Below are 15,984 nucleotides of genomic sequence, written 5' to 3'. Positions count from 1 at the left end.
ACTTATGAAATTGCTAATAATACTTAGTAGAAAAGTTACAAAACCTTAGAAAAATGAATAATCTCACGCTTTCATGGGAATTTCGTAGTATGTTTTAAGAACATAGATGGATTTTGGGAAGATGGTAGGTTAAAGATACCCAGACCCCCTTTATTCCCAAGTCTGATCCATCTACTCTGTTCTTGAGCCAAGTAGGTGCTGAGAGAGTGAGGTGACAGGGTGGGTCTGAGACCCGAGAGTAAGGGGTGACACAGAGTTTTCATCCCTGGACCAAATGAGAAGCCTGGGCCAAAGGCCTGGGGTATGATGTAGTAGAGCCAAGAGCAAGGATGAAATATGACTCCTGGTGATGGCTTGGCCGCAGGACTGTGAACCCCTAGGGGACAGTCGAGATTGCCTATGTGACTGTGCCACGTTGCTATGGATCTGAAAATGCTGAGAGGAAACTGAGGACGTGGGTTGGGTCCTCTCTACCTTGACAGAAGGCCAGCACCAGGGAACAAGAAAGAGGAGAGAGAGCCCTCCTCTCGATGGCTTCTCAGGGTGTGACAAGCTAGCTGATTGGCACGAGGACTGCTTCCACAGTGCTGGCTTATGGATACAGACCACTGTGCCTTTTCCACTCACACAGCTGCTATGACTGAAGGCACCCCAGCATTGGATTTGAGCCCCAGGGAGTGGACAAAGGAAAATAACAATACACATAAGTGGACCCAGAAACCAAAGAGAGGAAATTGCAGAAACTTAGAATAGGCCTTTAAGGAAATAGAGTTGCTGAAGGAAACAGACAACTTGAGCTTTAAAAAGATCACTCAAGATTACAGTACAGCATAAAAAAAGACTTTCTGCAACTAAAGGAATTAAATACTGCGCACGCAAACCATTAGCAATTATCATGCCAAATATTAAAACACTGAAACCATTCCAATTAGAAGCAGAAACTAGATCCCCCCACTGAGGAAAGCGATTTTACAAGCCCAGGGTGTATCCTTTAGCATCCTTTTCCTTGCTAATAAACAAAAAATAAGAGAATTAGATAACAGGAATAAATGTTGGCAAAGAGATCATTTTCTTTTTACTGATGTGATTTTATACTAAGAAAACCCAAGACTCCAAAAAAAGAAAAAAAACCCCAAACAACCAAAACCTTAGAGCTACATACATCGAGATGGATGAATCTCTCAACCATAACACTGAGCAGGGAAAAAAAGTGACGAACACACATACATTATGAGACCACTTACGAAAAGTTTAGAAACAGGCAAAATACCCGCACATATTGCAAAGGGACACAAGAATAAGGAAATTAATGGAAAAAATAAAGACCACATTCATAATGGAAGTTAAACTCACCCCTCAGTCTGATGCAGCCGGCCGTCATTCCTTACTACTCCACTGGCAAAGACCACCAAAACCTCCAGACAAACCCACATGTCTCTTCTCAGTCCTCGGCTTATGTAACCACTCTGAAGCACCTGACACAGGTGACAATCCCTTCTTTCTAGAAACTCTTATCTTGGTTTTTAGCTACTACATACCCTCCAGTGTCTTTCTGACCTCTTTGATTGGCTCCTTTACCCTCGACTCTGACATATCGGTGCTCCTCACTGATATTATCCATGCTTTCTCTACACAACTCGCCTGGGCAACCTCCAGAGATTCCAAATATTGACCTCCAGCTCAGAACGCTATACCCAACAGAACACATCCTCTTTTCAAATACACATGGAATATTAACAAAGACCAAACAAGATTCACACTAAATTTCAAAAACCAGAAATCACATACATTTATTGAACATAATGCAACATATCAGAAATTAACAACAAAAGGATACATAGAAATGCCTTCTACATAACTCTTAGGTTAAACAGAAAATTAAAAAGGAAATATCATCCTATTTAGAGATGAACAGAGTACTATTTCTCAGAATTATAAGATTATATCCAAATGGTACTTAAGGGAAAATGAATAGCTTTAAATGTATCTTTTTAGACAAAGACAATTAAAAATAAATGATCTATACCACCAAAAGAGAGGTAATCAAATGGTATGCACAAATAAGAGGGAAAAATTGATTCTGAATGTGATTTAGTTTCCAGATCCAACTACCACTTTGTGGGAAATACAGAGGACAGAGAAACATGTTAAAACTACATAGACATACAATCAGTGATATTCAGACTACGAGAAATTCTACAAGACAACCTGATTTCTTCAATAAAAGAATTCCAGCAAGTTGAGGGGTAAGGAGCTATGGAGGGGGTACCTATAGATTGAGAGACTTGAAAGACCTATTAAAAACAATGTGTAGATTTTGTTTGGATCCTGATTCAAATAAATAAAGTCAATGAAACCATTGGAAATTTGAACACTGACTAGGTATTTGATGATATTAAGGCATTATTATTAATTGTTAATTGGTTGTATTTTTTTTAAAGAATCCTTTTTTTTTCAGATGCAAAGTGAAATAAACAATAAATCTGGGATTCGCTTCAAAATAATACCAGAGGGAGAAAGTGGTTAGGATACAGGTGAGGCAAGGCAAGACAGGTCATAAATTAAGTTATTGTTGAAACTGCATGACAGATACCTGGGGGTTCATTACACCATCCTGAGCCCTTCTAAATATGCTTGAAAAGCTTTAAAAAAAAAAGAAAAGGAATAGAGGAAAAGAAGAGAACTAAGTTTTCACACTCAGGAAGCAATAAAAAAATACTGTAATAAAACAAAATAAAACAACCTAGGAGGAAGTCATTCATAGAGAGTAAAAAAGGAAAAAGTAATTAATCAATAATTCTGTCAAATATGATAGAAAAAATGGAAACGATATAGAAACAAATGAACTTAGAGACATTATAGATATAGAGGTTAAAATATAAAGTAAATCTATGTATAATATTATACCAATAAATTTGACAACCTAGACAAAATGAATAATGTTCTAAGAAAATATAAATTAACAAAGTTGGCTCAAGATATAGAAAATCAAATCTTCAAGAAACCTTAAGAGATAATTCCCACATTATATAAACTGTAGCAGAGCACAGAAAAAACGGAAAGTTTCTCAACTCATTTTATAGTTAGCAAAACCTTGAAACCAAAACCGGACTAGGAGAGCACACACACACACAAAGTTAGAGGTCCCTTTCTCATAGGAACAGATATATAAACGTCCTAAATTGGAAACTAGTACATGAAATCCAGCAATGTTCACAAATAATGGTCAATTGGAGATAATTCAATGATAGAAAATTTACTTTTACAATTCATTCTATTAACAGATTAAATGAAGAAAAACTACATGATGATTAATTCCCAATACATGATAAAATTCATCAATCATTTCTTATTTTAAAACTATATAATTCTTAGCAAACAAGGAATAAAAGGCTATCTCCTTAACCTGATAAAGGCTATTGACCAGAAATGTACAATGGTTAGTTAAAGGTGAAACACTAGCACTATTACAGTTAGGGTACAAAAAAGACTGAAAAAAGATGAGGATGGCTACTACCACCGGTACTATTCAACTTTATAATGAAAAAAGATCAGAAGAGAAGTCAGGTATAAATGTTGGAAAGTAAGAGGTCAAAGTGTCTGCTTGAAAAAAAGTTAACACCACCTAGAAAATCCAAGAAACACAACTGGCAGTGAAACACAGAAAGCGATTCAGCAATGAGGTTAGATACAAGATGAAATTTTGAAAATTAATACTTCTAGACAGGACCAGAAAACAAAATAGAAAAAAGATACTTAAAAATCAATGAAAATATCACATTCCAGAGTAAGCCTCCGATGATACATGGTGTAAGAATTCTATTAAGACACTCTAAGAGCTGAAAGACACAGGAGAAGGCGTGAATAAACGCGGAACGCATGTTCCTGATAGGCAGGCTCAATTTCCCTGAAATTGATCCATAAATTGAATGCAGTTCTCAATAAAAATCTCCCCAAAATTGTTCATAGAACTCGACAACCTGATTCTAAAGTTGGTCTGGAAGAGAATAATCAAAAAAGTTCTGATAAAAGAAAAGGGAAGCTTGCCTTCCCAGAGATTAAACCATACCATAAGTAGATCTAGTAAAAGGTTTAAGAATAAATCAATACACTAAGGCAGGAGAGCCAGAAATAGACCCACATACATCTATCACCCTGATAACAGTAGTAACCATCTGACACCATACGTAGTCACTACAATATTATTGACTATATCCCTATCACTGTGAATACTGTGTAACTACCAATTTGTACTTCTTTTTTTTAAAAAAAAAAAAACTTTTATTTTTACTTTAAACGTGTTTTTCCAGGATCCATCAGCTCCAAGTCAAGAAGTTGTTTCAATCTAGTTGTGCAGGGCACAGCTCACAGTGGCGCATGTGGGGATCAAATGGGCAACCTTGTTGTTAAGAGCATCACACTCTAATCAACTGAGTCAACTGGACGCCCCAATTTGTGCTTCTTAATTCCTTCACCTTTTTCACCCACACCTCAACCCCCTCTCCCATCTGGCAACCATCAAAATGTTCTCTGTAACTATGAGTGTGTTTCTATTTTATTTATTTGTTAATTTTGTTCTTTAGAGTCCACATATAAGCGAAACCACATTGCATCTCTCTGTCTGACATACTCCACTCAACACAGTACCCTCCAGGTCCATTCATGCCACCACAGATGACCAGGACCCATTCCCTTCCATGGCCAAGCAATATTCCATTGTATATATGTGCCACCTCCTCTTTATCTTTCTTCCATAGGCAATGGTTATTTAGATATGATGCCAAATGCACAACTAACAAGAGAAAAAGTAGATGAATGGACTTCATCAAAATTTTTAAAATGTGTACTTCAAAGGACACCATCAATAGAGTGAGAAAACAACCCAAAGAATGGGAGAAAAATTTGGAAAGCATATATTTGATAAGGGGCTAGTATTCAGAATATATAAACACATACAACTCAATAATAAAAATAAATAACCCAATTAAAAATGTACAAAGTATCTGAACGAACATTTTTCCAAAGATACACAAATTGCCAATAAGCACATGAAACAGTGTTCAACATCATTAGCCATCTGGGAAATGCAAACCAAAACCACAATGAGCTACCACTTCACACCCACTAGGATGGCTATAATTAAAGACATAATAAAACCGAAGATACGGAAAAATTGGAATCCTTATATATTGTTAGCAAGAATGTCAAATGGTACAGTTGCTGTGAAAAACAGTCTGGCAGTTCTTCAGAAAGATAACATTGAATACCATATGACCGTAATCCTGCTCTTAGGTGTATACCCAAGAGAAATGAAAACATACATCCACACAAAAATTTGTACATCAATGCTCATAGCAGCATTATTCATAATAACCAAAAGTGGAAAAAACCCAAATGTCTATCAAGAAATGAATGGATAAATAAAAAGTCAATGTATTCTCATAATAGAATATTTTTTGGCAATGAAAAGAAATGAAGGGCTGCTAGATGCCGCACCATGGATGAACCTTGAAAACATTATGTTAAGTGAAAGAAGCCAGTCACAAAAGACCACATACTGCATGATTACTCTTAGATGGAATGTCCAGAATAGGCAAATCCATAGAGACAGAGAGAGGATTGGTCAATACTTGGAAGGGAGGGCGGCGTTGGGGAAAAATAGGGAGTGAATATGTGTGGGTTTCTTTTTTTGGGTGATGAAAATATTCTAAAATGTGTTGTGGTAATGGTTATACAACTTGGTAAACATACTGAAAATCACCAAATTGTACACTTTAAAAGGGTGAAGTTTATGCTATATTAATTACATCTTAATTAAAAAAAAAAAAATGTAAAAAGAAAAACAAAAAACAGAAACAGAAAAAAAAAAGAAAAAAGAAAAAAGTGAAAACAAAAAAAGAAACAAAAAATAATTAAAAAAACAAAAAATTTTTAAAAAAGGAAGAGACAAAAAAAGAAAAAAACGAAAAAACAAACAAAAAAACCCAAAAAAACCCCAAAAAGTGAAAAAACAAAAACAAGCAAACAAATAAAAAAAAGAAAAAAAGAAATGTAACCAGTTACCATATGACCCAGCTATTACACCCTAATGTATATCTAAAGAGAAATTAAAACATTTGTCCACACAAATACTTATACACAAATGTTCACAGAGCAATGGTTAAAATAGCCAAATTGGATACAACTGAAAAAATGTTCAATACCCATAGTATGAAATGTGATGCAGCAGTAAAAGGGAATGAGGTATTGATCCACGGTACAACATGGCCGATCCTTGAAAATCCCCTAACAGTGCACGAGGGGTCCCTTTTCTCCACATCCTTGCCAACACTTGCTGTTTGTTGACTACTTGGTGGGAATGTAAATTGGTGCAGCCACTAAAGGAAAAGAGTATGGAGGTTCCTCAAAATATTAAAAATAGAACTACCATATGACCCAAAAATTCCACTTCTGGGGATTTATCTGAAGAAAACAAAAACACTAATTTAAAAAGATTATCTGCACCTCCATATTCACTGCAGCGTAATTTACAAGAGCCAAAATATGGAAGCAACCTAGGAGTCCATGGATGAATGGATAAAGATGTGTACACACACACACACACACACACACACACACACACACACACACACACTGGAATATTACTCTGCAATAAAAAAAGAATGAAATCTTGCCAGTTGCAACAACATGGATAGACCCAGAGGATATTATGCTAAGTGTAATAAGTCAGATAGAGAAAGACAAATACCATATGCTCTCACTTATATGTGGAATCCAAAGAACAGAATAAACGAACAAACAAAACAAACAGATTCACCAATACAGAGAACAAACTGATGGTTGCTAGAGGGGAGGGTGTAGAGGGATGGGGGAAAAACGTGACGGGGAATAAGAGGTACAAACCTCCAGTTATAAAAGAAATAAGTCACAGGATGTCATGTACAGCACAGGGAACATAGTCAATAATATCGTAGTAACTCTGTATGCTGATAGCTGGTTACTAGACTTATCTTGGTGACCACACTGTAAGGTGTATAAATGTCGAATCACTATGCTGTACACTTGAAACTAATATACTACTGCATGTCAACTATAATAAAAAAAAATCACATGATGAATCTTTTTAAAAAGAAATGAAAAACCTTCTGTTAAGTGAAACAAGCCAGTCACAAAAGACCACATATTATACGATTATATTTATATGAAATACAGGTTAGTAGTTGCTTAGGGTTAGAGAAGGGGTGGGAATGGGTAGTTAGTGCTAATGGGCATGGCGTTCTTTGGGGGAGATGAAAATGTTCTAAAATGAGATTGTGGTGGTGGCTGCACAACTCGGTGAATACACTAAAATCTGCTGAAGTTTACGGTTTAAATGGGGGAATTGGATGGCATGTGAATTATATCTCAATAAAGCCGTTAAAAAATAGCTCAGAAATGTGCACCTAAAAAAAGATAAGAGGCACAAGACCTTTAAAAATAGTATGAAGAAGGTGAAATTTCAAAGTGCAAACGGAAAACCAAAAGGGCACTTTTAAATACATTCAGGACAAAAAGCTGAACAAGGAAGAAATAGGTGTGTGCCCTGTGCCAGTGGTATAATAATGATGAATGACAGAGGTAAAATTCCTCAATTACTATTTTTGCTTCTGCTTCCTCAGTTCCCGAGGGAACTGAAGCCTAATGTGAGTAAAGAAGTAGTAAGTGAGACCTCACCTACTATAATAAGAGTTCAAATATCTTGGACCCGATGAATTACAGCCAAGGGAACTGAGAGTAATTTCAAATGAGAACGCTGAAGCGGTGTCAGTGATGTTTGAGGAATCACGCAGAAAGATGTTCCAGAAGACTGGGCAGATGTAATTTCAATTTTCAAAAAAAGATGTAAAAGCTAATTCCAAAAATTACAGACCAGTGCATCTGATATAAGTCTCCTAAATTATTACAGGGTTGCTTGCGAGAACCTCAAGACGGAAGAGTCAGCACTAGAAGCCAGCCTGAATTCACTAAGAGTCAATTTAGGCTCCTCCCTATTTCTCCTCTGTACTGTCACTGAGCTGGTAGCTATGAGATATGGTGGACACATGTGGACTTCAGCGAGGCATTTGATGACATCTTGGATGAGATCCTTACGCACAAAACTGAGAAATGGAGCTGGTTGTTAATTTTGGTTAGAGAGATTAATAACCATTTAAAAGCCCATTCCAACAGCATGCAGATTACCAGGTCACTATCATGCTAGACCATGGATTCTTCTAGCCTTAGAAGCGTCATCATTTACACCCAACAACTTACATGAAGATACGGAAACCATGCTGATGAGGTTTATAAGTGACAACATCTGGGAAGGATAGTGAATACTGGAGGATACTGACTTTAATCATAAGTGGTTGGGGGTAAAACAAAACAAAAACTAAAACTTGCCTGGACCAGATGAAATCAAACCAAGGGCCACATCCAAATCTCACACCTAAATTAGAAAAATGAGTGCAAGGGAAAGAAACAATTTTTCACTATTTCTGAAATCAGCCTCAAGCTTGAATTGTAGGTACTGTCAGAATGTGACCTGAATTCCCCCAGTCAAGGTACCAACAATACCAGTAAGAGCACTAGGAAGTCTGATCTACAACCGTGGCCTTAATTCTTCTCACCCTCTTTTAGACGATCCCCTTCAGCCTTGGTTTTCTTCTGTCTTTCCGACCCAGCAAGGTCTACGAGGTGCAGCTTGGAGCGAAAGCTGCTGTTCCTGAGAGAATGACAGGAAGACACAGTGAGAAGGGCACACACGCGTGAGGGGAGCTGGGTATCACAGCTGACCCGCCAGCTCTCGTTTTCCTTCAGGTCAGTCAAAATGGCCCCGCTGGTTGCTGTGCTGCGTAATGACGTCAGATGATTTGTGAAATCAACTGAAGAAGCAACCTAACATTCAACTTTAGTAGGACTAACATGAAAACTCTGGACCCTGAACTGTAACTTACTTGTCATTTTTCTTTCTTTGCTCTATGGAGATTGTAAAGATGGCATGAGAGCGGGATGACTGGGAGTTCATAGCTGTGGAGGCCACAGTCCGACAGTTGTTGCCCTGCTCCAAACAGGAAACAGTATCCAGGGCAACGACCACAGTCTTCTCAGTGAGACCCACAATCTAATTCAGAGAGAGAAAAAACTCCCTTATGATTCGTACTTCAAGTACTTCATCAGAAATACAAGAATTGGTGGCTGAAAAAAATAACATCTCGATGTTCCAGCAGAAGCTTCATAAAGAGGAATGCCATGGTTTTAACTAGCAACTCTGTGACCATTGTGATCCCTGCAGACCCAGGAGGTCTCTGATCTCCTCTGGGGGCTTCCAAAACATGGTGCCAGCCATTACTGGAGCTACAAAAGATATCCGGCGTTTAGATGCCTTCCAGAGACAGCAAGGGCAACCCAAACAGCTACCTTCTCCTCTGTGTGACCCTACGTTCGTCCCTAACCTTCTCACCCGTTTTGCACCTCATTTTCACTAGGGGAAACAGCATGGTATGGTTTCCACTGGAAACCAGAAACCAGGGAGTGAGAAAGACAGGGTCCTAGGCTTGCTGCCATAGCTACCCAGGAGAGTTTGTACAAGTTAAAATCTCTTGGAGCCTCTGGAGTTTGAACCAGATGACTATGGAATCCCTTCTAGCACCAATATGCTATGATTTGATTACTCCACAGCTCTCAAATCTACATCGGTACCCTAATTTCTAGTCTTTTATTTGTAATTACCCTCTGAAATCGGTAAATTATAAACCAGTCATCTTCTTCCCAGTAACACTGAATCTTTCCACTGCGTCCCCACTTCTATTACTATCTCTGTTCTCGACACCTCAGATTCACCTTCAGCTCCCCCATTCCCCCGTATACCATCTGTCACCAAGTCCTAGCCCCTCTTCTTTTTAATCCACGGTCTCCTTTTCCTTTCCACATCTACTTGCCTTTTCCAGGCCCGTATCACTTCATGCCTGAAAAATAAGGCAGTTTCCCCAAGTGGATATCCGCATCCTCATCTTTCTCCTTTTCAATCCATTTCTGTTTAGTCTTCCTAAAACCCCACTCCCTAAAATGGCACCAAAAATGTCACCACCACGAAGCCCTGTGCTCGATAATGAGGGTACGAAGGGATTTTCAGGTACTCTTCTAACCTGCAGGAGCTAACGTAGTTAGAGAGATATCCACATAAGATGAAAACTTGTTAAAAGTAGTCACAGTGATCTTTCATTTGGAATTATTAAAAGCTTATCCACTGTTCACAGGGATGGAAACTAAACTCTTTCATTCGGCTTCATGATCTCGTCCTAACTTATCTCCTATGACTTCCCAACCCATATCCTCAAATCTAGGTCTAGTCTTAGTACCCCCAAGTGTATTTTCTGCTTCCTTGCTGAAACTATTCCTTACAACAATACGCTTACTTCTTATCTCAACTTACATTCCCTTCATCCCATCTGAAGAGTGCTTACAGACTTGTCCTTCCCCCCCGAGTTGACTCTGAATTCTACACTTCTTTGGATTGCACATTAGACCTCAGACAAGGCTTGGGATGTAATCCTGCCTTAGCCGGGCCAAGGGCTGGCTCACTACTAACACTCGTTCTGGCGACAGCATGCATTGTACCCAGGTTTCTTATCCGTACCACCCGGACTGTCTGCTGTGTTCCAAGCTTATCAGGCTTTCCAAATAGGTCCGATCATTCAGGCCTTGCTTTGCTACTTGGCGAATGACTTAACAACCCCGAAGGAAAGAAGAGGCCAGAAGCACGAGCACCTGTCTCTCAGGCACCTGTACCCTAAGCCTCCGCCTTTCCGTGCGGGAAAGGAAGATGGGGAGGACAGTCTTTTCCCAAGTTTCCCCAAGCGGGTACTACCTATTCCCATCCGCTTCCAGCCTCACATTCTCCCGCTCCTGAATACTCCAGCTGGTGTTAGACCCACGCCCTGCCTGTTTTCAACACTGCCTCCGGATTTGGCCCACTCCCACATACAGAACTCCCAACCTTGCCTCAACTTTTCTGTTCAGCTATAGCTCCTATTCCCACGTCTCTACCATGTGGAAGAGGCCTCTCAATAAGCAAGCTCTTCTTCCTATGGTATTTATGAATAAAAAAATGTTATATGACTTACCTTGCTAATTTTTAAATATCATCCCAGAGCCTGGCACCATGTCTATTCCAGTGTTGTCCAACAGAATTTTCTGTGACCATGGGTAAGTTTTATATCTGTGCCATCCCATACACGAGCCTTGATGTGTGGCTGGTGTAACTGAGGGACTGAATTTCACATTTCATTCCATTTTTGTTTATTTGAGTTTAAATAGCCATTTGTGGCAGTGGCTACCGTACTGGACAGCCCAGCCTTAGAACTCTGTAAATAGCTAATAAATATTTAAGTGATATTAGCATTATTTCTAGAGGTAACAGGAAGGTGATAAAATTCCCTTCTCCACAAGAGAGCCCATCTAGGAATTCGAGATTAATGAAGGGAATTAGGACCACACAAAATCTGAAAGACGGTAGTAGTCACTTAAAACCATAATGGCAAATAAAAGGGATGTGAACTTCAGTAGTGAACAACATTTAATAATAATTAGTAATAATAAACACACCTTTATGCCTTCCTTAGGATCCTCCCGTATATTTATTTGAGAGGCTTTCTCACGAGATGGGCATAGAAGATCCAAGATTTCTTCATTGTAAATCTGGTATTGTTGAAAATAAAGTGGTAAAAACAAGATGTTAACAGTGGTAATCTCGAGGTGGTGGCATCACATATGATTTTAAAAATCCTTTGTGACTTTCTGCATTAAAATTTTTTACAACAAACTTTATTTTTTTAATTAAGAAAAGGACTTTAACCCTACATGCAATCATCTGATACTTACACGAATGCATTCACATATCACTTGCAACAAAATTGAGACTACTCTAAGACAGTCTCCTAGGAATAGCAGATACAATGAAAAGTAACACGGGTACCCAAATTCACTTCTTTGATGGTCTCATAACAGTGTCACCCTCATCAATTTTGTTAAATTTTAAGTAGCAGGTCCTTAGTGGAGGGTGGAAGTGGGAAGCAAAAGCGAGAAGTAGCAACCAGTATTTTAACAACTACCAGAACTTTAAGTATTTAGAACAGTGTTTAGCACACAGTAACCACCATATTTGTTTGTTATTATCACTGTAGCTACTATTTAACATACCTGGTTCCTAAGTTACTTTTTCATTTCAGTACTTTGACCACAACTAGGTTAACCAAGACATTCAAGAAAGCGAATCTTAATGATGCTTAACTCCCCATCTTCCTACTATACACCTCCCATACCTATTAAGATTCGACTTCAGGATGGAGTAGTCACATATAATTTATAAATGCATGCTTAAATCATATATGTTTAATTATTGCTCCTTAAGGACGAGACATATCACTGTTATGGAACCAACCAGCTAGTTTCTCAGAAGCCATAAGTTCCTGAAACATGCGTTTTTTGGTGTCACGAGGTTAGATATAAGTGGTCAATCTACTTGTATACTGATATACACCAGAATAAAAATGCCCACAAGGGCAGGGATTTTTATCTGTTTCATTCACTGACATATCCCAAGTGCCCATAACATGGCCTGTAACATAGTAGGTACTCAATAAATACCTGTTGCATAAACACGCTCTAGCATCACTTACCCAGCTCAGTATGTCACACAACTTTGATAACTTTCTTCATCAAGTAGCAGCATTATCACTTAAGCCTCAAAACAGTACAGGGAAATCAAATATTTTTTTTCTACAGACTGTACAGGGAATCAATAAGAGAGGCCAAACTGGAATTAAAGAATTCCTATCATCTTTTTATATGGCGATGCCAACTCCTCTGACAATCAGATTAAACAGACTATTCTGATAACAAGGAAAGAACTGAGCCAGTAAGTGTTCTCTGTCAATCTATTAAAACGTAATTTATGAAAAATGCGATTAACTAATTTGAGTCATGCCAGGAAAAACCTGATTAGGATTTGTTTTTCTACCCAAAGATAAATTTAAACTCAGAATAATTAAAGATAAATCATTTACCTCCAAGTATGACACTTTCAGAGTAAATTCGAAGTCACTCTTCTTATCAATTTCTTTGAAGAGCAGTTGTATTACCCTAGGAATGACCCCAACTGTTGGTTCATTTTCTTGCTCTGCAGTGTATGCACCTCCCATCGAATAGGTTTTTCCAGAGCCAGTCTGTCCATAGGCCAGGACGGTTGCATTGTATCCTGGCAAAATAGAGGTCAGATGCACAGAGGTGCTCATATATTTTCACCCAACCAGTGCACTCCATTTCCTTCAGCGATTACTTGTAACAAAACTGAGACCGCTCTCTTAAGATCAGGGTCTCTTAGGAATAGCAGACACAGAGAAAAGTTATATGGGTTGCCATGACTTTGCAATACTTCAAATAAGCAAAGAAGAAAAATACCAACCCCAGAATGTGTGTCCCTCTTGAGAGCCCTTGAAAGCTAGGAAGTAAAACACTTACAGATATGACTGAGATGATGAAGTTGGCCAAGTCACTGTCAAAAAGCCACTCAGAGCTTTATAATTCTACTCTCTCTCTCCTTCAAGCAACTCTAAATTATGGGAATTAAATGAAAGTCTTAGAAGCTCCATAAATAGAAGGGATTCCAACATGTATTTATTTGATTAACAGAGTAGAGTCTTCATTTGAAAAGGCAACAAAGTTGCTTTTTATAGTCACTCAAAGCACCTACTCCGTATCTGAACTCTCAGACTGCATCTGGACCATATCATCAGGCTCCTCCCAGAAATGTCAGCATTTAAGTATGACTCCACGTGATAGATGTCCTTTGCTTTTTTTTCTTTTAAAAAGAACTTGTTTGTCTAAATGAAGACCTTGATGTTCTGAAAGATCATAAGATGTTAAACTGAGATCGTCACGAGGAGATTGCTGGTATCGCCTGGCATGACTATGGGGCAAGGGAATAACGTTCCATAACCTTCTGCGATACCACAGATATGTGTGTATAGTAATAACTGGGGAAAGCAAGTGTCAGCACTTTTTACAAAATACTCAGGGCTCTGTGGTATTGGGAGTTCAGAGTACAAGAGGGTGCTGTTGAGATGGCTCAAAAATACTGGCTTTGTCTTTGTAGAGCAATGCTAACCAAACACATATACCAAGGGTGCCCAAAAAATGTATACAAGCGGACACTTTGGTCAACGTTGCTCAAGCAGTAGTTGGCCATAATCAGAAGTGTCTGGATGCTGATGGGAACCACTTTGAGCCTCTCTTGTAATTGCAGGAGTCACACGTGACTTGTATTCATCTTTTGTTGTCAGTACATATTGAGTATTACAATTTTAATACAGTTTTCCTTTCTTAAAATGTGTATACATTTTTTCGGCACCCTCTGTATATACTGGAATCATTTTCCACATTACAGTGCTTCTAAAGACTGTAATTTAATTCTCATAGTTTCCCAAGTTCAAAATGTGAAAGTAGAACTATAGTGTAGTGCTCTTACGAAGCTGTGAAGGTACATGCTGAGGAGGATGACCAGATAATGAAGACTCTGGAAACCTTAAACTTATTGTTTCAGGAATGGCTCAAGGGAAGGAGGGACGGTTAATAATCAGGAGAGACTTACAATAATATAATGGTTTTCCAAATAAGCAAATAGGAGAAAGATTAACTTTATAGTGCAGAAGCCTGGCAGATAACACCTTGCTCAAATGAGCAAAATGAACATCAGCAGTAATGGAACAAATCAGAAGCATGTGATGCCTGACAGGATTCAGTAAGAATACAGCGATACTTCTGTGATATTTCTGCTAAAGATACACAACCTGAATCTAATAATAAATAAACATCAGACAAACTCAAATTGAGAAACAGTTTGCAAAATAACTGACCTGCGATCTTCAAAAGTGTCATGATTATGAAGGTCAAAAAAAGACTGAAGAAGTTTTCGAATGAACGAGACTGCAGAGGCAGGGCAACTAAATATAACATGTGATTTTGAACTAGACCCTTTACTATAAAGGATATAATTGAGGCAATTGGTGAAACTTGAATGGGGTCTGAGGACTGGATGGTAGTGATGTAGCAGTGCCAATTTCATGATTTTGATGGTTGTATTGTAGTCATGTAGGAGAAAGTCCTTGTTTGTAGCAAATATACACTAAAGTATTCAGGGGGCTTCAGGTGAACAACTCATCTCAAACAGTTTAGGAAAAAAAGTTCTTTATGCTCTTCTTACAACATTTCTATAAGTTTGAGATTATTGCTTTAATTTTTTAAAAATTTGAAACAAAGTATTCAATGTGTCCAGAGTCATGACATCATTAAAAAGTGGGGAAAAAATGTGAATGCTGTTGCCTGGAGGGCTTCTGTTTGTCTAGAAGGATGAACTAACACCACTGGGTAGAAATGACCAGGAAGCACATTTCATCTGAATATAATCTAATGCAATTAGAGTTGTCCAAAAAACCAGTCAATAGGACTAGCCTATGAATCCGTGAGTTCCCTGTGAAAAAACATTTAAGTAGACACTGACAGTTCACTTTACAGAGGTATGACTAGAAAGCTTTGAATCCTGAATAACCACTGTACTAGAATAATAACTGAAGACCTCTCAGATACTGTTCCCTTCTTCAGAGTCTGCTATGGTCTTCAATAACGCTAAATCCTTAGCTTCTGCAATGAAGAGTACTAACTGGCCAGTATTCAGGGCCTTTAGGAAATCTTCTCTACCTAAAAGAATTCTGCTCATCATTCAAGACCTATCTCAAAGTTTCCCGAAGCTGTGAAATTCACCTCAAATTCCCCAAGCATCCTTCTGGTTTTCATACTACTTCATATGAGGGCACTGCTACTTCTATAGCAGGACTATTGCATATTTTTAACTTCTAAAATAGTTTTCCTTAAAGATCGGTGCAAAAAGTTTAAAATTGTTTATGTATT

At 38.2% G+C, this 15,984-nt stretch overlaps 1 protein-coding gene across 6 annotated transcripts in view; it reads right to left on the bottom strand.

The window, feature by feature from the left end:
- The window catches only part of KIF4A (kinesin family member 4A), a 91,711-nt gene that overhangs the window by 74,459 nt on the left and 1,268 nt on the right, over window positions 1-15,984 (bottom strand). For all 6 annotated transcript variants that reach the window (XM_074323590.2, XM_019748006.3, XM_074323588.2 and 3 more), the window contains 4 exons: window positions 13,086-13,276; window positions 11,626-11,718; window positions 8,976-9,142; window positions 8,649-8,743 (listed from right to left, as the gene is read on the bottom strand). In XM_074323590.2, coding sequence (XP_074179691.1) covers window positions 8,649-8,743; window positions 8,976-9,142; window positions 11,626-11,718; window positions 13,086-13,276 — 546 coding nt within the window. The remainder of the gene's footprint in view (window positions 1-8,648; window positions 8,744-8,975; window positions 9,143-11,625; window positions 11,719-13,085; window positions 13,277-15,984) is intronic.

This window comes from Rhinolophus sinicus, chromosome 18 (genome assembly GCF_057876585.1).
Source record: "Rhinolophus sinicus isolate RSI-liver-muscle chromosome 18, RSI-T2T, whole genome shotgun sequence".
Classification (NCBI taxonomy): Eukaryota; Metazoa; Chordata; class Mammalia; order Chiroptera; family Rhinolophidae; genus Rhinolophus; species Rhinolophus sinicus.
This window is presented reverse-complemented; position numbering and strand designations above follow the sequence as displayed.